This window comes from Protopterus annectens, chromosome 12.part0, assembly GCF_019279795.1.
Source record: "Protopterus annectens isolate FY-2018-M chromosome 12.part0, PAN1.0, whole genome shotgun sequence".
Classification (NCBI taxonomy): domain Eukaryota; kingdom Metazoa; phylum Chordata; order Ceratodontiformes; family Protopteridae; genus Protopterus; species Protopterus annectens.
The window spans coordinates 492120265-492145555 of NC_056746.1; the positions used below are offsets into that span (position 1 = coordinate 492120265).

At 40.7% G+C, this 25291-nt stretch overlaps 1 protein-coding gene across 2 annotated transcripts in view; it reads left to right on the forward strand.

Moving 5' to 3' along the window:
• PMM2 (phosphomannomutase 2) overlaps window positions 1-25291 on the forward strand; it is a 265695-nt gene that overhangs the window by 139429 nt on the left and 100975 nt on the right. For both annotated transcript variants that reach the window (XM_044089603.1, XM_044089602.1), the window contains exon 5: window positions 13933-14032. In XM_044089603.1, the coding sequence (XP_043945538.1) occupies window positions 13933-14032 (100 nt within the window). The remainder of the gene's footprint in view (window positions 1-13932; window positions 14033-25291) is intronic.

A 25291-nucleotide genomic window follows, 5' to 3' on the forward strand; every position in this document is an offset into this window, starting at 1 on the left:
GTCATAGATTATGTTATCAGTAATGGCATTCTCTGTCAGATTTAGTACCATAAGGATTTATTACAGTTAGTTGTACAAGGTTTTATTGATTATGTGACTAATTGTTGCAAAATCGTCTTACTCCCCAGAAAATTGTATTTGTACTTCCAGCTAGAAACACTTTCATAACCCTATTAAAGCCCCCTCCCCCTCCATTTAGGGGCAAGCTGGTCTTTATGAATGCCAACTCAGATGTTATACAAAGCCAGAAGAGAGAAAAACTGTAAAATTAAAATGAAACTCATCTTTTCCCTCTTCTCCTAGTCCAGTGGATGAACGAACACAGAACTATATCTGAGACTGAGCAAGTTCCCACATGCTTAAGTGTTGATCACAGGAACATGCTTTTTGAGACGTGATCCAATACTGCACAGTTACCTGTAATATTTGCACCAAGTCTGACCTTTATGGCCACAGGCTCCATCTGCAGTAATATGGACAGCAGTCTTCTAACATGTTCCTTCAAATCTTTTGATCATTCCCAGCTCTTTACAAAATTCCAGCCACTTAAATTTGGCACCAGTGTCACTACATTTACCTCATCGTCAGGTCCTACTCTATTACAGGAGATTAAGGTATCACACACTGAAAACTCCAGCATGAGTTTTTCTTGCAGTTTTTCTTCATTTGCTTCCAAGACAAGGAATTGAACGTTTTATAAAGTACAAGCAAGTTTATGTATTTACACAATAAAATAAAGCCAATCTGGTGGTCCCCTGCCATTAATAAACTTTACAACAGAAGGAAGAAACTGTTACAGAAAAAGGTAAGACTGGAAAAACTCCCTTATTAGCCTCAACAAAAGTTCAGATCCCTCATCGAAACATCTAAAGCTAGCTATGAAGGCAGAATTGCGACAGACAGTAAAAACAACTACAAAGCCTTCTATAGTTATATCAAGAATCCCACGGCAATACCCAGGTTTGCTCTGAGTTACTGCACAATGGTATCTCCTATACTGAGCCAAAAGATATTGCCAACATACTGGCCAACAGATTCAGTGCCAACTTTACCCCTCTCTCCCCTCCTAAAGGACCAATCACAATACCAGAGGAATCCCAGGCACCCAGCATTACTGCAGCACAGGTTAAAGCTGCATTATCGAAGGCCAAGAATACAGCTTCCATTGGACCTGACAATATCCCTGGATGTGTTGTACATGAACTACAAAGTGAATTGGCACCACATCTGTGTGCCCTGTTCAATCACTGCCTCACCTCAGGCTTTGTCCCTACCGAATGGCGTACTGCTACAGTCATCCCTCTCCATAAAGGGGGAGCGACTACAGACCCTGGAAATTATCACCCCATTAACCTGACAAGTCTGATATGTAAAGCTATGGGGTGCATCATTATGGACCTAATTAACAAGGATATAGGGAATCTCCAAAGTCTAGTTCCCACGCAATTTGGTTTTGTGAAAGGTAGATCATGCCTGCTCAACCTGGTTGACTTCTTTGAGTCCGTCACCAGAGCTGTGGATGAGGGCAAGGCAGTTCATACAGCCTACCTCAATCTGGCCAAGGCCTTTGATACCATTCCCCACTCAGAAATTGTTGGTAAACTCACCAAACTAGGCATCACCCCCTATATCACTAGGTGGGTTGCAAATTGGTTCACAGATAGAACCCACAGTGTGAAAGTAACAAACTCCAAGTCAGACTGCCGATCAGTCACGAGTGGAGTCCCACTGGGATCGGTCCTAAGTCCTCTCCTGTTTGGCATCTACTTCTCAGAAGTCCAGGCTAACACGGAGGGACTCTGACTGACCACGTTCACAGATTACTGCAAGCTGGGAGCCATTATTAACTCCCCAAGTGATGTAGACATCCTACAGAAAGGCCTCATTGAGACCAATGACTGGTGTCGAAACCATGGCCTTAAGCTTAATGCCAAAAAATGTGGCGTCATCCCCTGTGTGAAAAACGTAATTCCCACTAATTACCACATCAATGGGAGCCCACTGAAGGCGATATAAGAGATCTGGGGACATGGGTTGACAGCAACCTCTCCTTCAACCACCACATTGCCACTGCGGTCAGAAAGACCTTCTGTGTGGCACATCTCATTACCCAAGGGTTTTGCATCCAGGAAGAAAGAGGTCAATGTCTCTCTGTACTCTTCTCTCATTAGGTATAATGCCCCATTTGGCGTGTACCTCACTAGACACATGCAACAGCTGGAAAGGCCACAAAAGTATCTCATAAAGAGGATCCTAGATCGTAAACACACGTCCTACATGGACAGACTCAAAAAAACACTAGCTATTCTGTCTCATATCGTCTACTAAGAGGCGATCTCTGCTTGACTTACAATGCCATGCCTGACCCAGCTCTGTTAGAAATGCTACAGCTAAAGAAATCCCAAATCCCTCCGCACCACACAATCCATTGACCTCAACCTCATTACCACAATCAACAGAACATGCTGGAGGGGCAGGTTCATAACCCAGAGACTGCCCATGCTCTGGAATAGACTTCATACATGTCGAGCAGAGCACCTCACTGGCCCTCTTCAAGAGAAGTCTTGATGAGTGGATGGGAAATGGAAAGTTCACCCCAGGGATCACTCCAGTGGCTCTACTTGATAGAGGCACTGAGAACTAACGCTGGGCGGCACAATGCCAAGGCACTTCTATGGGCTAGGCTTGTAAAGGCTGCAGGGCCATTAGCCTAGTACACACCTATGAACTTATGAATACTGGAACCAGAAAAGCAACCTAAGATTTGAGTTAAACTGTAGGAGAACATGGAAATTTCCCTTTAACTATATATGCTGACAGTAATTTGCTATACACTTATGAGACTTACAGCCGTCACATTTCGGAATAAGTTGCATGTTGATTTTCATAGTCATTGGCAGTTGACTGCACAAAAGAGATTAACAATTGGTGATGATAACATCATCAGTAATGATTTTCTGCAATACAAAAAGTGCAAAAATGCCTCATCTGTCTGTGTTACAACCCTAAAGGAAACAGTCAAGTCTTTCAGCTGTATATAATTTCACCCTCCCCTATATATCACTTGCAGTGAAGATGCATAGTCTTTTCACAACTCAAACTTCATTACAAAACCTTAGATCTGCTCTCCATAGAAACCAAGAGCACCGAGTAAAATAAAAATATAGTCTTGACAAAACTGGAATATTTGCTTCCTGCATTTACCCTAAATTCATCCTAAACACCAAGCTGCTCCTGATACAGATAATTCTCTATAAATTCATCTAACTAGCTGATTCTAGAATTCCCCCGCTGTCTATTAACAAACTGTCTACCTGTGACTGGCAGAGTTAGCCAAAGGTTTAAATTTTTTTTAAATGTTTTTACATTTTTTAATGTTTAAATTAATTACAGTATTCCTTTGCCCATCTTTGTCATTGGAGCGCCTTACCAGTGCTCCCACCTACTCCCTAAGAAAAATGGCACCTCTATTACTCTGGAGAGACCACCATTTCTCCCTTCCATTAGTGTGAAGACATTTCTCTAGGATGTATCCGGCATTTTAGAACCTGTTCCCTTTAGATATTCACAGCCAGGAGAACTTGCACAAATTCAGATTCAAGCTCAAAGTTCACTTCTTTATGTAGTACAAGTGATTGTTTCAGGGACACTGGTTAAAACTGATATGCAGCAAACGTCAATCTCTTTAGTTCCACCAAGCTTCCTGCAGCTTTATAGTTGAAGTACATAATGATACTGAACCATAATTATAAACTTTTTTGGGGCATACTCATGATTATGCTGAACCGCAGTTGTAAAAATCATTCAAGATGCGGTTTGTTTTTCATTCATATTACTGGCCCTGCTCTCCAGTGCCCTACTTCCACACTGGGTCTCTTTGGTAATCTCCTGTCACCTTTGGACTTACTTCAGTATTGCTGGGGCCAGTCATGGATCCTGAGGGCAACATTAGAGGCTCAGCTGTCTTTGCATCTATGTCTCTTTTTTTTATGCCCTGCCCACTCCCATCCTCGCCTCCTGCACTTGCCCACTATTTCTGTGGGCAACTGCACTCTTTGGACCACACTTCTCCTTAGCGTATATTATTGAATGCCCTCCCATCCAGGATGGCATACCCATCCCTGTCTGCCACTCTGTCAATCACCCGATCTGTTAATCGAGTTACCTGGGCTGAAGTTATCCCTCTATCCCATTGCATTGGACCCTTCAGGATGCTGAAATTACTGAATTTGCATGCTGGCATAAGGTTTTTTGCAAAGTGTGTAGTCATTTTAAGAACTGTTAAAAAAGCTGTAATGCATGAAGCACACTGATTACTTTTTTCCCCTCAGTTTCAGAACATAAGCTTATAGCAAGACTACTACATAAGATTCTCACTATAACAAGCTTGTTATGAGATTTGTATGTGTGAATCTTGTATCTAACAGTTTTTAAAGCTGTTGGTTGGTAAGAGCTACACTTTGTTTCTGGGTGCTGTTTATGTGGCGCTGCAGGGTGTGTGATATAAAGCTTCCCCACACTTTACCCTTCTAAACATTTGTTTAAGCTTGTAGTACATCAGGTCAGCTGAAACTCCCCGTGTATTACAAAGAATCATGACCAGTGTTCAGTCATAACTATTTTTAATGTATTCTGAAATTGGATTCAAGTCTTCTAGCTAGACCTCTATTCACTTTGATTGAAAACTAATTTGTCAAACTTGCAGTTACATCCTGTAACTCAGAAAACATCATGGCCAAATCTAACTTTTATAACCTCAGGAAACAACTCCTAAAACACCCCAAGCAAAGCATACTGTGCACTTGTTTTAATAAACCTGGATAACAATCACCCCTGCACCCTTCTAACACTCTCCTAATGTAAACACATCGCTAAAAGCTGCTGTGTTTACAACAGTCTGTCGTCTTTCTTCCCTTTTTCTCTGCCTCTCTATTTTCTACTTTTTATCCTACCCTCGCCCATTACCTTTTAATTCCCACCCCATCACCTTCTCCCTTCATTGTTTCCAGCTTTACTACATGCTTTCTTTCTGACAAAATCTTCTTGTTGTAATGTTTCTATATTATTTCACCTGGCTTTACTATAGATCCTTTCTCTCATGTAGAATTCTGTGCGCTAATGTCCCAGCGCTAGCTACTGTCAGCCTTCCTCACTTCTTACTGTCTTCTTGCATTATGAAAACATTTTTTTATTTCACAATGGAATGTAGCCATTTACGAAGAAATGTATTTTTCATATTGTTCAAGGTTGTGTGTGTGCGTGTGTGTGTGTGTGTGTGTGTGTGTGTGTGTGTGTGTGTGTGTGTGTGTGTGTGTGTGTTAAAACGCATAAAAGTTGTTACATGCTAAAATGTTTGCTTCCCATTTCTGTATAATGCTGTCAAGATCATGAGTAAAAAAGTGTTTTTTTTAAGGTTAACAAATATATAAACAAGTAAATTCAGCTCTTTTTTTTCTTTTGAGGTGAATTTCTTGAAACCATTACTCAAACACAATAACAGTTGGTTATGATTGTCACCTTTAAATGTAATTCTCGGTATGTAGTGCTGTATGTTATACTGTTTGTTTTGATACCCTCGGTCCTAGTTGTTGCTGAAAAATTGCTTTTTAGCCAGTCCACCTTCCTGAGGAACAAGTAAATAAATACATTCATAGTTACAAACATACTTCAGATATGGAGTGTGTCTTGGGAGAATGTATAGGCTCAGTATATGAAATGTGTGGTATGTAGGAAGGGACACTATTTCAGTATGATAAAGTAACATACTGGTTGATTCAGTTTGGAATTCAGGCCCAAAAACTGAAGGTCTGCAGCAGTTGTGTGTCAATTCATTCTGGAAAACTATCTTTCTTGTAATGTTATCCTGTCTAAACACAACACTGATTTTCCACTTTTGTATTGTTAGATACACATGCAGCACTTTAAATACTGATGTGGTGGCATTTAGTTGTAAAAACCTAAAATATGTAACTGTATGTTTCATTTAATATTTATTCCTCTTAGTACAGAAATGAGAAATTCTTAAACGATCATTACATGCCTTTAACGTAATGTGCCAGTCAGCCTGAAAAATATATTGCAGCCACTTTTTCTTAGATCTGGGGTAATTCCTAGAAACACATGGCCAGGAATGCAAATAAATTGTGTAAGTGGTTTCACAGACTCCTTCCTGTACCCAATTGGCCCATTCATTCCTCCCTGCATCAGGGCAAGAACCAGGCTATACAGCCCAGGCAAGAGTCTGCTTCCCCATTCATTCCTTGACCAGCAAGCCGTAACTCATTTGTTCCCTAACTGAGTGCAAGAGTCAGGTGCTTGAGAGTGGATCAGTCTGCAGGCAATTGTTAGTGTATGGTCCAGACTGCAGGCAATTACTAGGAAGTGGGCCAGTCTTCAGGCCCTGAAGACTGTCCTAATCCCTCACCCCCTCATCCCCAGCAAGCTTGCTTGCTACACTATCAGGTGTAACCAGGAGGTGCATGCTTGCTGCTACACATGCTAACTCATAACTAAGCAGTGCAATTTTTGCAGAATATGTACACTAGTCTCTCTGCTGTTGGTGATACACCAGCACTCTTACAGAAGGCATCAGTACAGTGACCCAAGCCACCACCCTCCTCCGGGATAAGCAAGCTAGCACTGGGCACTCTTGACAGATTTGTATCTTGAATAAAAAGCCAGAAAACCTTGTACAGATGCATATGAATAATAGCATGATTGATGCGTGCTTCATGCTTTGTAGGATTTAACTCTGTGCATAGAACAGAAAAATACCCCTGCCAATTATTCTGTGGTAGCCATCTGATTTTTTCTGTTGCTGCTGAGTGCTCCAAAAACAGATGCATACTTGATCCTTTTGGAAGCAGTAGCTCCTGCATTGCTGCTGCTGAATAGGTTAAGTACGCTGGTACAGTAATGTCACAGACATCACTGTTGTCCTTTTCCTAGTATTGTTTGCTCAGTGTTTGGATCACACATCCATAAGAACATGCAGTTGAAAGGCATTTTAAACCTGCTGGATCCACTTGATGTTCTTCATCTCACATTGCTGCAGTCCTTACACTTGGGGTAGTCCGCTGTTCTCGGTCGGCCCGAATATCAAAGTATAAGGCTGACGTCAGTCAAGGCGCATTTGACTGACATCAGGACGTCAGGGTACAAATGCGCATGACCGACGTCATATCCTCAGTCTTTTTTGCCGCATGGTCCGATGCAGAAGCAGTATTGCAAGTGCCGGTTGGCGTTCTGAAATTTTTCGATTTCGGAGTTTCAGACCGAGTCAAAGTTGGCTAAGTACCCCGTTGGGGAATATTTTAGTTTTTTCTTGCCTCAGTGGTTTACCGGATGTCAGAAAAAGTGAATAATTGTATTTCTTGTGGGAAACAGATACCGCATAGAGATTATCATACTTTGTGTATTCCTTGTTTAGGGCCTGAGCACGACGTTGTTGGGTGTCGCTCTTGTGCTAGATTCAATAAGCGCACTATAAAGAGGAGATTAGATTGTGCCAGGTTAGTCTTCGGGAAGCGGTGCAATTATAAAAGGCCGTCGGATGCTCCGGCGCCCGCTTCAAGAAGCGCAAGGACAAAGCAGTGAAGCCTAGGCTAGAAGAACCGTCCGTGCGGACGCCGGTTCTTTAGAGGTGTCGGTGGAGCCGGTGGTTCCACCGGAGGTTTCTTTGGGATCCCAGGGAGAGACTTTGTTATTGCAGGATGTGGCCTCTCAGGAGGCAGGTCAGGGTGATGGGGCTTCTCAGGTTACTATACTCCCCTCCTGCCTAGGGTGGTTAGGCCCTCTCCTTCTGTTTCCAAGGCTTCTCCTAGAGGCAGGCCAGGTTTAGCTTCAGTTGGTGTCACCCTAGTTCTTCTGGAACTGTGCCCAAGAAGCATATGCTTAAAATGGCAGAAGATTTGATTACTTTGATTAGGGTTCTTTGCCCCTCCTGATAAGAGACCTAGGGTGGAGCCTGAGCTAGGGAGTTTTGAGCAGGCTTCGGATGTTTCAGAGTCTTCGGCTGAAGACTTACAGGAGTACTCTCCTTATTCTGATTCTGATGTGGATGATTCTACTCCTTCTGCTTCTCCTCCTGAGGATTTTTCTTTTTCAGAAACTCTTCGTTCCAGGAGGGAGCATTTTAAGTGGGAAGGTCAGGACTTCTCTGATTCCAGGAAAAGGCTTAGGGAATTTTTGTTTTTACCCCAGCATAGGCCTTTGGCTATACCTTATGTTTTGGATGTAGTGGAAGATGTTTTTACAGAGGCTTCTCTTAATCCTGATTCTTTGCCTCCTGCTCCTGTTAAACCGGATAGGTATTACAGGGTGCCTGAAGCTCATAAGTATCTTTTTAAGAGTCCTAGGGCAGACCCAGAAACTGTTAGCCAGGGGCCTAAAGGTGTTAAGGCTTCTGTTGTCAAGAATCTGGTTCCTGCAGATAAAGAGGCCAGGGCCTTGGATAGATGGGGAAAGAAAGTTTATACTTCTTCCACTCTAGCTATGAGGGCTTTGAATTGCCAGTTTCACATGTTGAAATACCAAAACTATCTCCTTTCACAATTGAAGTCTAAGGTTGATGCTCTGGCGGAAGGTATTGATTGTAAAGAGTTACAAGATTTAGTACATGTTTCTGAACAGGTGGGTAAGCATTCTTTGCAATGTGGTTTTGATGCTGTACAGGCCTCGTCTAGGGTGGCTGCCACTGGGTCAGTTCTTCGCAGGCATGCCTGGCTGAGAGATCAAAATTTATCTGACCATGTTAAAACAAGGATTTTAGATGCTCCTTTACAATCTGATGTGTTGTTTGGTTCTCCTGTTGAGGCAGTTTTAAAGAAAATGGAAGACAAGGCTAAGTCTATGCAGACTGTTAAAGATTTTTTGCAGGTTCAGCCTCCAAAGTTTAGTAGAAATTGGCCTACTAAAGGGTGGACGTATCCTTCTTATGATTCCCAGTCTAGGGGTAGATCTAGACGTGGTAGGGGCAGAGCTCAGGGCTCTTTCAGGCCTAGAACAGGGAGTTCTCCTGCACAGTCTTCAGGTGAGGGCAGGGGTCAGTCCTTTCGTAAACAGACCCAATGACCTACCTTTTCAGCTGCCAGAGCCTTCTGCCTGGCAGCACCTTTGGGAGGAAGGTTGGCACTTTTCAAAGAAAATTGGAGTTTAATTACCCAAGACGGATGGGTATTGGATATCATACACCACGGTTACAGGTTTTATTTCCATACCTTGCCTCCTTTCAGAGGCATGCCAGACGTTCCTCCTCAACAAAGAATAGAGGCTCACAAGCAAATTTCTCTGTTACTTCAACTAGGGGCCATACAGCCGGTCCCTATGCCAGAAGTGGGCCTAGGATTTTATTCTCGCCTGTTCCTAGTACCAAAGAAGGGGAACACGTGGAGACCAATTTTGGATTTATCTATCCTCAACACTTATCTGGACATTCCCAAGTTCAAAATGTTGACGTTACAACAGCTTTTACCTCTGCTGGGCAAAGATCATTGGATGGTAACTTTGGATCTCAAGGAGGCTTACCTTCATGTTCCTATCAGACTAAGTTGCAGGAAGTATCTGCGCTCGAGCTGGGACTTCTCACGATCAGTTCTCTGCATTGCCCTTTGGCTTATCTACTGCGCCCAGAGTGTTCATGAAAGTTCTGGCTCCAGTGATAGCTTTCTTCAGGCTAAAAGGAATACAGATCTATCCTTATTTGGACAATTGCCTGATTCTGGCTCAAGGAAGGGAAGAGCTTCTTCATCATTTGGAATATGTGATAGCAGTGCTAAGATGCCTGGGGTATTCTGTGAACGAAATAAAGTCCAGTCTAGTACCCTCTCAGGACATGTGCTTTCTGGGTGTAAGACTGAATACAGCATCCCAGATGGCCTTTTTGACCCCGGACAAACAAAAGAATCTTTCCCTTTACTTCCATCAACTATCTCATCAGTCTGGGCTGACTGCAAGGACAGTCCTTCAAGCCTTAGGGTTCATGGCATCTTGTATTCTGGTGCTTCCCAATGCCAAACTGCATATGAGGAAGCTGCAATGGTATCTCAAAATGTATGGACACAGCACTGCCAGGATCTGGACACTGTCATTCAAATAATACCTTGCATTCAAAAGGAATTTTTGTGGTGGGCTCAGGAATGTCACCTAAACAAGGGACTCTCTGTGACCCGGCCAGAGGCGAGTCAGATTTTAACGACAGATGCCTCAGACAAAGCTTGGGGAGCTCATCTAAATGGAAAGTGGATACAAGACAAGTGGCCTGCCAGACTACAACATCTACATATCAACCTGAAGGAGATGTTAGCAGTCCAGTTTGCATTAATAGCTTTCAAGGATTTACTTCTTCCAGGGCAGGTGTTGATTCTAACAGACAACACAACTGTCATGTGGTACATCAACAAGCAAGGGGAACACATTCTTATCCTCTATGCAGGCAAGCAATGATTTTGTGGGAGACTGCTCTCAGTTTACAGCTCAATCTTCAGGCAAGGTTTCTGCCGAGCACAGAACTCCTTAGCAGATGTGTTGAGCAGACAATTATGGATCCCCACGAGTGGAAATTGGATCCTCATGTATTTCAGAAATTGACAGTGTCATGGGGAACTCCAGACATAGATCTGTTCGCTTCTCCACTAAACCATCAGCTGCCAAAGTTTTGCACGAAAGGTTTCATCCCACAGCTTGGAAAGTGGATGCTCTTTCTTTCAATTGGAGCAATCTTCATGTGTATGCCTTTCCACCTCTGCCTCTCCTCCCAAAGGTACTTCTAAAGGTCAGACAGGACAAGCCAAGGATGATTTTAATAGCTCCAGATTGGCCTCGACAGCACTGGTACCCATTACTGAGAAGTCTGGTACGGAAGCCTCCATGGCCTTTGCCTTGATTCCACACCTGTTGTCCCAGGAGGACAGTCATTTGCTCAATGTCAAACTTCACTCTCTTCACCTAACAGCCTGGCATATTCTGTTTTGAACCATAGAGGGTCTCAATTTCCACAACAAGTTTTGAATGTGATTTTGGAAGCTAGAAGGCCTAGTACAAGGAAAGTGTACGCAGATAAATGGAAGAGATTTTTATTTTGGAGTGCAGCAAAGGATTTTGATGTTTCTGAGCCTAATTTAAGTGTGGCTCTTCAATATCTTACTGAGTTACTGGACAAAGGTTTGTCCTTCTCTTCTATTAAGGTTCATGCTGCAGCAATTTCAGCTCACTATGACTGTGACCCACCATTGTTTTCTCATCCTTTGTTCAAGCAATTTCTTAGAGGGGCAAAGAATATAAGACCCCCACGTAGAGCTCCTACTCCTGCTTGGGATCTCAATTTTGTGTTGGAGAAACTCACTCTACAACCTTTTGAGCCTGCAGCTACTACTGAGTTGAAATATTTATCATGGAAGACTGCCTTTTTGTTGGCCATTACCTCTGCAAGAAGGGTTTCTGAATTACAGGCCCTTATGGCGGTTGAGCCTTTCTTAATTTTCCATAAGGATAGGGTATCTTTACGTACTAATCCTTCCTTTATGCCTAAAGTGGTTTCTAGTGTGGCTTTAAACCAAACTATTCATTTGCCTACTTTTTATGCAAATCCCCAAAATAAAGGGGAAAAGATTTTGCACACTTTAGATGTACACAGGCAGTTGCGATATTATTTGGACAGAACTAAAGGGTTCAGGCAGTCTCAGCAGTTATTTGTTTCTTTTGCTTTGAGTTCTCAGGGCAAGCCTGTGTCAAAACAAACTATTTCTAAGTGGATTGGGTTTTGCATTGCTTTCTGTTATTCCCATCATGGCAAGGAGATTCCAGCTGGGATTAGGCCTCATTCCACTAGGGCTACTGCCACTTGACAGCTTTTTGAGGGGTGGCAACCAAGGATATTTTGGAGGCAGCTACTTGGAGTTCAGTGCATACTTTCTCTAGGCATTATCACCTACCACTTTACTCTAAATCCAGGGCTGGTTTTGCCACTGCTGTTTTGCAGGGCATTTTGGCAGCTCCTGCTTCCTTATAGTTTGGCCATCCTCCCTTACCTCTGCTTTGGGATTCTACCCAAGTGTAAGGACTGCAGCAATGTGAGATGAAGAACATAGTACAGTTTTGTACCTACCATAAATGTAGATGTTCAAGATCCACATTGCTGCAGTCCAATTTACCCTCCTCCTTCCCCTCTGTAATTAGAGGTGGTTGTGTGGGTTGGGTTGTAAATATTGTGTATATTGTATATATTGTACATATAATTAGTGCAAGGGTGGTTGGTTGTTTGTTTGCTGTCTTTTGGTTTTGACCTTTATTTTTAGGGTCTTCTGACATCTGGGGCAAGAAAAGACTGAGGATATGACGTCGGTCATGCGCATTTGTACTCTGACGTCCTGATGTCAGTCAAATGCGCCTTGACCGACGTCAGCCTTATACTTTGATATTCGGGCTGACCGAGGACAGCGGACTACCCCAAGTGTAAGGACTGCAGCAATGTGGATCTTCGAACATCTACATTTATGGTAGGTACAAAACTGTACTTTCATCTGCTCCCTCTTCCACCCCTTCGTTCAGCTATGCTTCTCAGCCTTAGCTCTGCCTTTCCATAAGTTTGTGGTGTTTTGTACTCTACTTCTGTTACAGCAGTGCCTTATCTGTCTTCCTTTATCATCCACTTTTAGCCATTTTTGCACCCCCTTCCAAATCAGCACTTCCTCTACCCTATCTCATGTAATTCTGTTCAAAAAGGCATATATACTGTCTTTCCTGTTTCAAGTTGTAACCGATCAAGGCTTTGAAATAACTGTCCTAGTCCAAGAATAAACATACCTCTTAATCTCTAAGGGAAGAAATCTGGACAAAGCCAAAAACAATGGAGGGTGGACACAAAGACCCAAAATCATGGACAAATTTTAAATCTTTTTCTTATAAGCTTAGAAAGTGGCTAGAATAACAGGTTTTGCATTGGCATGCATTTTCTGAAGGATATGAAGTCCAAAACTCAAAAGTTTGTCATTTTATACTGATCTCAGTCTTCAGTGATCTGCCAGAAAAAAATAGATATGTTCTGAGGAACAAGTCAAAAATATGAGGCAGAAATCTGGACGTTCTGTGAAAATATGGATGGTTGACAGATATGAGTGCAAATATTCCTGATAGTTTGATGGACCTATTCATTCCAATGTTCTGTGTAAGGAAGACCTTCAGAACTGTATGCAGTATTTTAGGTATAGTCTGTTCCTGTTAATATTCCATGGATTGTATCTGCAGTCCTTGGAACACTGGGATTATAAATGTGAATAGTAGTAGATGTATAATAATGCTTGGTTGACATATCTTGGAAGTATTGTCCCTATTCCATAGCATAGAGGTTTCAGAGTTAGTGCATATAATAAATAACAGAGGTAGGAGGTCACATCCCCTAAATTGGAGAGTGCAAGGGTACAAGTCTTCCTGAAAAAAATTGTTAAAGGTGTTAAATAGTTTTAGTTTCAACATTAGCTAAACTTTTTTTTGAACTTCAGTATTGTGTGTGTGTGTGTGTGTGTGTGTGTGTGTGTGTGTGTGTGTGTGTGTGTGTGTGTGTTAAAGTTATAAACCTCAAAAAAATTGGTGACAGAGTGTAACAAAATTATGTCACTGCAGTTTGCAATGCTCTGTGTGCTGCTTATGTGTTGTGCTTTTGTTACTGCTGCAAGCCATGAGGAAAAATGTGCAGATGGCTAGAGTGGCCGAAGTGTTTCTGAACTGTATGCCAAAACGTAAAATCATGTATACTGCAAAGGTGAAATAAGTATGTTGTAGGGTATACTAGCTATGGGGTACAGAATTAATGTATCCTGCCAACGCCCTTTCTTAGACTGAAATGTTGCATTCTTTAAGTGGACAGGTGACCGAGCAGCAATTAATATTTTAACTTCTTGTCATTTTTTTAATATTTCTGTTTTTCCTTCCTTCTAGGGGCACATTTATTGAATTTCGAAATGGAATGATAAATGTTTCTCCCGTTGGAAGAAGCTGTAGTCAGGAGGAGCGAATTGAATTTTATGAGCTTGATAAAGTGAGTCTCTTCATTGAGAACTGTTACAGGACAGCAGCACAGTAAATCAGCATGAAGTATGCATTTTTTATCTCGTGAGATGTAACACTGCAACCTCTAAAGCAATCGTGTTGTACAAAGCATGACTCATAGTCTCACATTTGTGGTTCATGCAATTGTTTCCAACACTAATGCAGAGACTGGGTATACTTGAATTCAGTGTGTTAAATACTGCACACAACTGTTTCTAGTCAGACGAAAGTGCTCTTTAGTGAACTGAGGTGATGAATAAATACTCTTTCTTTCAAATTTTTATTTTGGAAGTTTTAGATAATAAGGTTGAATGAGATGTTGTTATCATGGTGGAGCAAGTTGCTGCGATCCTTAGAACTGTTACAGAGTACAGCTCTGGAGCTTTATCCTCCTGGTAGGGTCTTCCCTGAAAACTAATTTAAGATGAGGATCCAGACAAAAAAGCCAAAAATTGACCTCCCATGTTTGCTCTTTCCAAACAATAAGAGAATCTCTGTCAAAGTAGGGATACCTAGATCCACCCCTGGAGCTAATCTTGGGGAGGAGGTGTGTGGTCACAATATAGCTGCTGGTCACAATATAGCTGCCATTGGCCAGGTGATCCTTGAAGCCTGGTTGGCTCAGTTCAAAAAAGCTGCATGGAGGTGCAGTGCAGGCTCACCACTTGCAGAGCAGACTGAGGAGGTCTTGTGCAGTATCATTGAATGGTATGGAAGAGCACAATGGATTAGGATGGACTATATTCTGATAATAGAAACTGGATCTTGATATGTAAATGTCACCTCACTCATGAGCAAGTCAGGGCTCTTGTGGAACATTGAAAGTTGTTGTTGTGTCTTTTGGCTTTTCCCTGTTAGGGGTCGCCACAGCGGAACTCCGGTCCACTAATGATTGGTAGTTGATTTTTACATGCCGCGTTACCAGCCCTGACGCACAACCTTCAACGAAGGTACGCCCATTCACCCATGTCTCCATGCAGAAGACGCTCTAGCTGAGAATCGAACCGGACAGCGTCTTACTATGAGGCGACAACGCTACCGCAGCACCACCACCGCGGGTTGTGGTTGTGGAACATTGAAAGTATCCGTTAGAAATGTGTGGTCTAATCCCTCTACACAGTCAGTATTGCTTCTGGAATCAAACTGCTCAGTCAGAATTGTTTCTGTCCTGCTTTGGTTTTGCCTTTTGGAAGATACCTTTGGCAGGAGTTGGAGATACTCATGAGCCCTTGCATGTTTTTTTTGCCAGAACACATCTCATTGTTGCTTTTATACTCTTGGTTTTCAGAAAGGAAAATTATTTTTTGTCCACAAGCATCCAGTGTCTCTACCTTGTTGACCTCCTTACTGACGCTCGTGTTTTACTAGATTTTAGCACGTGGCAGATTTGAGGGATAACCAGAGGTGGTGCCTGCAATGAATGTCTTGCCTGATGTGAATTTAATTGATGTAATGTTACTGGTTTAGTTATGTATAGTCTATGGTAGATGTATCGGAACATAGGACTGCTCATAAGTATACTTGACAACAGGGCACTTAGAGCCAAAAGTTGATAATCGACTTTGTAGTTAGTCATAGTTCCTACCTATACGTATTCTGGACTTGTGTGTCAAGAGAGATGTTGTGCTGTCAGCTGAGTGAGACTGGGTGAGTGTGTAGCTTAGGAGTTTTTTTTTGTTTTTTTTTGGCAGTAATCAGGAGGGTAATGTAGGATTAGGAAGCAGCAGGGCAGTTTTTAGTGTTAGAGAGCAATTGGGAAGTTTAGTGTTAGGGTGGAGGAATGGAGTTTTATGTTTAAAGAGTGATGGGGAAGTTTAAGTTTAGGCAGCGAGCTGGGAGTTTTAGGTTTAAGGACTAATAAGAGAGTTTGATTATGGGGTAAGAGAAGAGTTTTATGTTTAAAGAGTGTTCAGGGGAAATTAGGTTTAGGGAGGAGTAGCAGAGTTTTAGGCTTAGGAAGCAATTTGGGGCTATTGTGAGTGGAAGGGGAGTTTTAGGTTTAGGGAGTGAGGACTCTGGTTATAATTACAGACTGGGCAGGAGTTTTGGGGTTAAAGTTAGGACTGTGGTGGAGCTATTTAGTTTAATAGGGTTGGGTGGTTGGAGGGCTAGGTAATTCAGTAAGCTTAGGCTAGCTGGAGTTAGGATACTTGCCATTTAGACAGTGAGCAAGTGTGTTGTGAACTAATGGCATGTGAACACTTGTAATAGATCCTGCTACATGTGTAGGGGTCCCAGAGCCACTACTGAGTGTTGTTCATATTTGCAGAGCAAATGTTGTAACTGTATTCTAGGTGTCATTTTGAACATATTCATGGGGGGCATAGAGGTCTGTCAAGTACAAGTCTTTTTTTCTACTCTTGTTCATCATTTTCATTGACAGGTTATGAGGTACATATAAGGTTTGTTTGTCTCCTTTATGGACATGAAAATGGCATCTTTGTTCCTTGCAGATAATATTGTCCTTGTGCTTCTGGGACTGTGATTTCCATATGACAACCTCCTGCTGCCTTTCCCTTTTCAGTCTCACATTTGTTCATTCTCCCCTGACTTAGCCAACCTACTACCTGGTGGCTGTGAAAGCTTGAGAGGGAATGCTTTCTCATTCTGCTACAGACCCCAAATCCTCTTTCATCCCGAAAATCTCCCAGGTATACAGGTGGCCCACATCCTTAACCCATCACCCACCTGTCATTTTGTCCAGCCTGTACTTTTCCTTTCAGTCCTAGTTCATTTCTGAAATGAAGTAAAAACTACCAATAGTAGGCTTAATTTGTAAATTTTTTGTCTTTCCAAATGTACACTAGCTGCAAGTCAAAACGTAGCAAAGCTTATAAATCATAATCTGTGAACATTAAGTTCTTCTTCAAGACACAATCATCTAAACTGCGGACCAGTAGCTATTAGTACTTTTAATGGCTGTAGCACACTGCTAATTGTTTTTGCAAGCTTTGTACATTCTTGCAGAAATACAACCCTCATTCTTGTAACTGATTTTTAAATGAACCTTACAGTGGATTATAAAACTGACATCATGTCTGTGACTATGACATGTTTCTCTCTCTTGCATATCCTTTTCTTCACATTTTGCCCCCATCCCCCAGCTGTCTACAGTCTGCCATGTTCTGTTGTCCCTATCCCAGTTTCACAGCTGGGCAGTGAGAATTTAGGGACATTCTGGTTCTGTACCATTCTGACACTATGGACGTCTTTTCCTTTTAGCCTACCCCTTAACCCCTAACCCCATGCACAGTACATGGGAACAACAGTATGGTTTATGTGCCTCAGTCTCTCCCCATTCTGGACAGGCTGTGTCTACCCTGTACACCGTTTTCTGCCGGAACTAATCAACTAGAGCCCCAGTTTGCACAAAGGGATGTATCTAGGTGTAAAACAGCCCTACACCATCCCAAGAAAAAAAGGATTTTGCAATATCCATTCATTTTCCCCTCGCCACACACACACACACACACACACACACACAATCTAGCTGTTTTGCACATTGTTTTACTCGAGCTTGGTTTGCCAGTATCAGGCAGGACCTCTGCCACATCACCAGTGAGTTGGTTTTACTTCCTTTACACTACTATAGTCCAGAGACCTTCTTCACAGGCAAGATTGACTGTTTAGCTAATACTGTTATGAGTCATGATGGGATAAACAATAAATATCATATCAAAACAGAATTAGTTATTTTTTTTGCATATTCCCATGTTTACTTAAATAATGTACTCTTATTTCAGTGAGATCAGGGTACTGTGGAGGCAAAGAGGTTTTGTCTGCACATTTTAGAGTTAATATCTTTAGAGAGACAGGGATGTGAAATGTGCAAAAAATACTTTTTTGCAGTATTTTTAAAGCTGATTATTTGCATTGTTGAGTTAATAGGCTTGATGATTGCTGGCTAGCGTGATCAATTTTAGATCAAGTTGTGAATTCCGCCAGATCATTTTCTTGCTTTGTAGTCCTCAGCATCTCCCCATAATTCCCAAATATGTGCTTTAACAGTTACTTGCACACATACATATGTCATGCAACTCCTTAAGTTCACTAGCATCCCATCTAATATTTCCTTCTCCTCCAGGGCAAGCAGAACATTGGAAATGTGTTTGATAGAAAAATATATTTCTAACACTGTAGAGTACTCCTTAAGAATGTAACAGCCTGAGCCACACAAGGTGTGCAGTGGTACTAAACTAGCCCCCCACCCCCATCCTTTTTTCTATCTTGCAAGGCGTTATTAAATTATCACTTTTTTTTTGTTGTTGTCAAGGCAAATCTGGTCTGCAGTTCTCAGTCATCCTTCTGTTTCTAATTTACATAGAAAGGGGGCTTTTTCTTCCTTCATTCTGTTATTCATAACTGGCCCTACTGTGTAAGCTAATCTTGTAGATCCTTTAGAAAACCAGGATGCATCCTATCATAGCATGTAATATAGCTTTAGTGTTAGTTTTGAGACTCTTTTTAATACTTAGTCTGTCGTGAATGTTGTGATGTATGTTATCTGTAGTTTCATGCAGCCTAACTGTAGTCACTTTTCCTTTTTTTTTTCTGTGGAAACATTTCCAAATTTGTAAGCTGTATTACTGTTTGTCATATTATTTCTGTTTTATTAGAAATCTTTTGGCAATTTTTAGTAATTATTATTTTTAGAGGATGACTTTAGAGTTGGTCATTTCCCACTGGTTCTGTGATTGGATTCTAAAATCCAAACTACTGGTGTTGTATGTGGCCCTTCCTTGTGAGAAAAAAATGCATGTTTTGCAATAACAAGTAGTGGGACACAGCACTGCAGTGATGTTAAATGGCACACAAAAACATATTGTGCAAAAAACTAATTAACCTATCTATGAAAACCCAAAAAGCCACAGGTTGCATGCTTTAATCATACATTTTCTGTTTTTAAATTTATTATAATGTTAAAATGTTTAATAAATATTCAGATAGATTTTCATGTTGTACTCGTTTTTAATTGTTTTCTACGCTTTTGGAATTAAATCAATGATTGTGATTCATTGTGTTGGACTTTTGCTTGAATAATAGTCATATTTTGTAACACAGAAGTACACAAAGTCACCCCATCTCGAGGAATCAACACTTTATGAGCACAAATAGGTGCTCATGTCATCTGTGAGTTATCTGATGTATACTAACATGAATGGTGCTTTGTTAAAATCAGAAAGTAGACTAAAAACTGTGAAATATGTTGACTACCACTGCAGGACTTCTTTGTATTCATTGTTTTTTTTTCCCAAGAATTAGTAAAATAAATGTTCTCCTCCTTTTTGTAATATTGATTCTTTGTTTTATTCTTTAATGTAGTTTTGATTTTTCCCCAGCCTGAGATATTGCACTCCGTTTCCCATACTGCATAATTATTCTTACAGAGTGAGTGGGTCAGGTGCCAGGTCTTGTAAATTACACACTATGAGGTGCAAGTTGAGAGCATATGCCTAATCCAGACCAGTAGTCTTACTTCAAATGACCTGTTGGTGTCAGAGATGGTAGAGACATGCGTTTCCATATGCAGGTACCTCTTGGTTTTCCATTACCCTGCCCAAGCCAACTGAACCAACAGCACTGATACTATGCTAGACTTGGGTTTCATATTGTCTTTAGCATCCTCCACCCACAGAAAAGGCAAGCTGATGATAATCTCTTGCCTGACACTCTTGCCAGTCTTCTAGTACAGAGGACAGGGTCCCGGTCTTCATCACTAGTGGGCTGCTCTAGTTAGCCTGCTAGCCCTAAGGGTGTTTTCCTGTCTGCATCACTGTTGGTATTATTCCAGCCCACTTGCTATCACTAAGGGAGAGTTCCTATCTGTAGTAAACTCAGTTAACTGGCGCCCATCGGGATTAGTAGATGCCAGATAACTGTAGTTTCTGGTTGCTTGAGAGTTGCTGTAAAAATAGGCCTGACTAATACTGCACCGTATACTATTTGTTTGGTCTGACTTGTTCTCAGGTTGGGGAGAGAGGAAATTTATTCCCATCTTCCTTTCTAAAACTCTAAAAATATAAGGTATGTTTCTTCAGGGTGAGACGGAAAATGCATCACATTAAAATTGTACTATATTTCTTCGATTTCTTTTTTTGCCAGTTGCTTGAGAGTGCCGGTTATTTGAGTTCGTGTTAACTGAGAGTTTACTGTATGTCACATTTTTGTCTGATTCTAGTCAGTCCAACAATGCTGAGGAAAAATTTCCTATTTGCATCACTATTGACATGATTCTAGCAAGTCTGTTAATGCTGAGGGCGTATTTCTGCCAGCATCACTGTCAATCTGGTTCTAGCCAGCCTGCTAACACTGGGAGAGAGTTCTTGTCTGCATCACTGGCTGTGATGTTAAATATCTGCCAGGAGCCACATCTGCAATAGCAATCTGTAAGCCTTACTGAAAACTGGGAGCCAGCAGAAGGCAGCATATAATAAGTGGCTAGTGACAGAGGCACTATGGGTTGCCCCAGAATTCTCAACATGTAAAAGTACCCAGTGAGCTTAAAGGCCTGCATAATAGCCACTGAATGCATTTAGCCCAGGCTGTCCGGAATTTAAGCATGAATAAAAAAAAAATCCTGAAAGTCTGTGCAGTAGGATTGCAGCAAATGAAAAGAAGGCAACTCTGGGTCAGTAAGGATTCCACGCCAGAAAAGTTGCAAATCTTTTAATATGTTTAAAATAAATGACCATTTAATCATTTGTAGAACTTATTTCATTTTTGCAAGTTTTTTTTGGTTATTCTGTTTCACTCTATCCATGGATCTTTAGTGAAAGATACCAGCCTCAGTGTAAGACTGAATTCACTTAGTTGGTGAAAGATGGCTAGTGTGCACATTAAATTGACACAGTAGCTGGCATCTTTCTGTGGCAGGAAAAAGCCTAGCTGTACATAAGCATATACATCAATGTGTATGTTAATCTTGTGTCTGACTGTAATAAGGTCTGAATATAAAAAAAATATATATATACATGTTTAAAAATAATCATTACACAAATTATTGTAGACTCTGTTTTGTGCAAATAAACACTTGAAAACCTTCCCCTTGTAGCCATATCTGGTTACCTGTCAGGAATAATTTGTGCGCATCAGGTGTCTGGCTATAACAAAGTAAAATAAATAAATAAAAGTCTACACAATGTATTCCAAACATAATTTTACACAAACGTAATTTAGTCTCTATTCTTCAAAGCCATAGTTGCCAACTGTCCCTAATTTTGTATCCTATTTCTGGTCTGTTGTTCAGAAGATTTCTGGTTTCCTGACAAATTGAGGATTGTTTGCATTCAGTAAATAATGAGAGGCATTTGACTTTCGTACTCTGTATACTAGAAGTCATAATGCTAGTGCCTATGGGGTCTGAAAACGTAGCCAAGCATTAAATCCGCTGAAATATCAGATAGCATAGATTCAGCAGAAGGTAGTGGTATAAACTCACTGAAAAGAAATTCCACCTCAGTGCCTTAATAAAGCAAGGAAAAAGATTTTTCCCTTCTGTCAGTGACAAGGCAAACAGATATTCCTTTTTAAAATAACTATTCAGATACTTACAGTTCTTATGAGTGCACATGATTCCACAAAGATCATAGGTGTTGTACATCTCCTTCCTGTCTTTCCTAATAGGAACCCTAAATCACTACTCTGTCCTTGTCAGTCAGTAATGCTAGCTGCACATCCTAATCCATAAAATTAAACCCATTTGTTTTCCTCCTTTATCTCTCACAAATGCTGGCATAAAGAGTGATAGAACCAGTCTCCAGTTCTCATCAAGGAAGAGTGTTTTTATTTTGGAATATTTCTAATACCCAAGAAAGAAGGCAGTAGGAGACCTGTGCTGGATCTTTGGATTCAGGATGCTTACACTACAGATTTTCTCTTAATTCCTCCACACTTTTCTTGCGACTGGATCGCAGAGATTCTTATCACATTCCAGTTCACAAATATTTCAGAGCTTATTAAGATTTATCTGTGTCTGAATCATATTTTTCAATTTACTTCATTACTCCTAGGTCTTTTAACAGATCAAAACCTGTAATTTTCTTTTGCAGACTGCAGGGGATATATACTTATCCCCGTTTGAGTAATTGCCTCATTTTAGCAGAATCCTTTCAAAATTCCAAACATCCCTTTTCTGCTTAATAAAGCTGGTGTAAAGCCTAGGACTGAAACTCATCTTGGAAAAATCTTTCCCTTTAGGTTGATTTTTCTCGATAAAAGAGAGAGGATGCTGGTATTGAAAAATTCAGTGGTTCCTGTGAGCAATTTGAACCAATACCAGCATCCTCTCTCTCTTTCTGTACCATTGCTGGGTTTTGTTAAAAAGGAACTCTTGTTGTAGGCAAACCAGGTCCAGATCAATCCGGTCTGTGACAATAGACACTTCACATTTTGCAAGGAGTCAGTTATCAGGGGGATCATTATGGGAGCTCAAGAACCACATTTCAAAAAGAGACATACATAACTCAAAAAGATGATGGTCTTGATTAAATCTATGAAGAGCCTTGCATCAACTGTGGACTCCAGGACATTCCAGGGGATCCAGATCTTACCCCGTATGAAGACTAGCTGTGATTGCGTAGGGAGTAGCAACTTAGCAGTTTCTCCCTTAGTTCAATTTATGTTCCATCAAAGCAGAGCACTGTAGCAGAAATTCTGTTTGCCTCAGTTTCCTATGTGCCAGGACACCTTACAGAAAGTCTTGGAAGATGGATGTTATTTCTTTCTCATGGAGATGAGTATACCTTTATACCTCCCCACCCCTGTCCACTGACAAAGCAGAGTTCTAATGATACAGAAGAACTCTGAAGATATTGCTGGTAAATCCTTTTTGGCCTAAACAACATTGTCTCTCCCTTCTTTTGAAACTGGCATAGGACAATTGCCACAAACTTCCTTACAAAGTGGACATACTCAAAAAGAACAAGAGATCATAGGGTCCACTACAATGTATCAAATCTATAGTTGACTGTTGGGATGATAGGTTTTTGATTTCATTTAGGCACCTTTTTGTCCTCAGGAGGTTAGAAAAACTGCTGCTAGAAAATCATATGCAGCAATGTAGAGAGGATTTCTTCTAGATAGTGTCACAGAAAAGACTAGGACCCACTCAGAGCAGAGGCCCCACTGGTTCTCCAATACCTGTGTAAATTGTTCAAATCATTTTCTATCCACTGTTACTGCTCTTATGTCATTGGATCCCTCCCTTTCTTCCCTTTTGCAAGTAAAGTGATTTCTAAAAGGGATGTTACATATTTTTCCACCTAGAAAACAAATGTCTCCATTATGAGATCTTTTGTTCTAGAAAAGCTAACCCTTCCACCTTTTGAACTTGCTTTTCAGACTGACTTAAAGTGTGTGAAAGATTTTCTGACTTAAAAAATTGAGTGTGGAAGATTTTTTGCTCACTGCTCTGAATATTGCTAAAAAAGAGTATCTGAGTTGCAAGCTGTTATGTCTGTCCAAGCCTTCCTCATCTTCAAGGACAAGGTAAACTTACGTATTTATACCCAAAGTAGTTTCTGAATTTACATTAAATCAGTCTTATCTTGTGTTCTTTCCTGAACCTCAAAACAGAGAGAAAAGATTTGTAATACTTTGGATGTCCGCGGGTAACTCTTGATACTATTTGGACAGGACTAAGACTTCAGAAATGCTTGCCTTTTGGAATGGGGTGGACTCTAGAGCTATTTTAAAGGCAACACCATGGTAATTTCTACACACTTTTACTAAATATTGCAACATTGACTCTTTCTATGGCCAAAGCTGCTTTTGCTTGATCCATTCTTCTTGGCCTCCTGTATTCTGGTTCTACTTCCTTTACCATCCTGATTTAAGCTTTGTCAATTGTCCCATATTGCTAGAAGCTACTGCAGTAGTGATCTAATGTTGAACATAGGATAGCCGTATATAGGTGTGTAAGTAAACTTATCATAACCGTATATATTTAAATATATGTCTGCAGCAGTACTAACACCTTCCCACCATCCCTCATGGTTTTATTTATTTATTTGTCCTGGTTCTAATACATATCCTTCTCCTTTTCTATCCAAAGGCGTAAGGGTACAGATATCTACTATATTAGACAGTAGCACGAAGCTCTGCAATTTTGCATGAGGTAGGTGCTCAAATTAGCTTTTATATACTGATCAGATGTCTGACCCTTGGCAGGATACATCTTATATAGCTAGAAGCTATTGAAAAAGTGAACTGTCCAAACAAAGTTTACTTAAAAAATGTACTTTTCCTGCTCACTGTAATGTTTCTCATTAAGTAGCTCTATATCCTTTAACATAAACTCCACATTATGAATAAAAGGAAGGCTTCTTCATGATGACAGGTGTCAGTAGAGACTGATATACTTGTAAAATGACTGAAGCATGTCTTGATGTAATTAACATTTAGTATATTTCTGATTAGTATAGAAGCCTTACCCACCTAATCATAAGGGAAACGTAGTAGAAAGAAAATTTATAGTCAAGTAGGGCCCCTGTGTCTCTCTTGTTCCACTGCGTCCAGTGTAATATTAACAATGACATAAGGATAAGTTTTTATTCTTCCCGTTTTACCCTACACATATTTTTGTGTTAAAATGTATGCCATAATTAACTGAACATCAAAGTAAATTATCTAAATGTATCTGAAAATTGTGTGTCATGCACCAAGATCATGACAACTCTGATGTTAGCAGACTTAATGCAACCAGATTTTTATTATTGTCTGTCTGTGAAACCATAAAAAACATTAAACAGGAGTGGCCTTGTACAGAAGCTTGTGGGAAGGCACAAATTACTGATTTTGATATGGAGAAACTTGTTTTTGATCCTTATAGAAAATAGTAAACCAATGACCTACTTAATATCCCAGGAATGAAAAAATGGTTAATTTGATGAGTTTTCAACCTTGATGAGGAATACTATTGTTTACTTTCAGGAGACTGATCATCTCCTAGTACCCATGTTCAGAACATCTATTACAAGCAGATAAAATTGTTTTAATTTGTAAAGCAAAATATGGTAACGCAATGCTGCAAAAAGTTAAACTATTCCAGTGGCTTAACAAGAAGACTAGTTGGCAGGAAATGCTGAAAGCATTTACTTTTGACAGAGGTTCAATTAATTTGTCTATATCATAACATCGCAGACACAAAATGTTGAACGCTTACAAGAGTGAAAATGTCGAAACTCTAATTCGGTATGGTGGGGGGGGGGCTGCGCCCCCCACACTCCCTGCTAAATATATATTACAACTC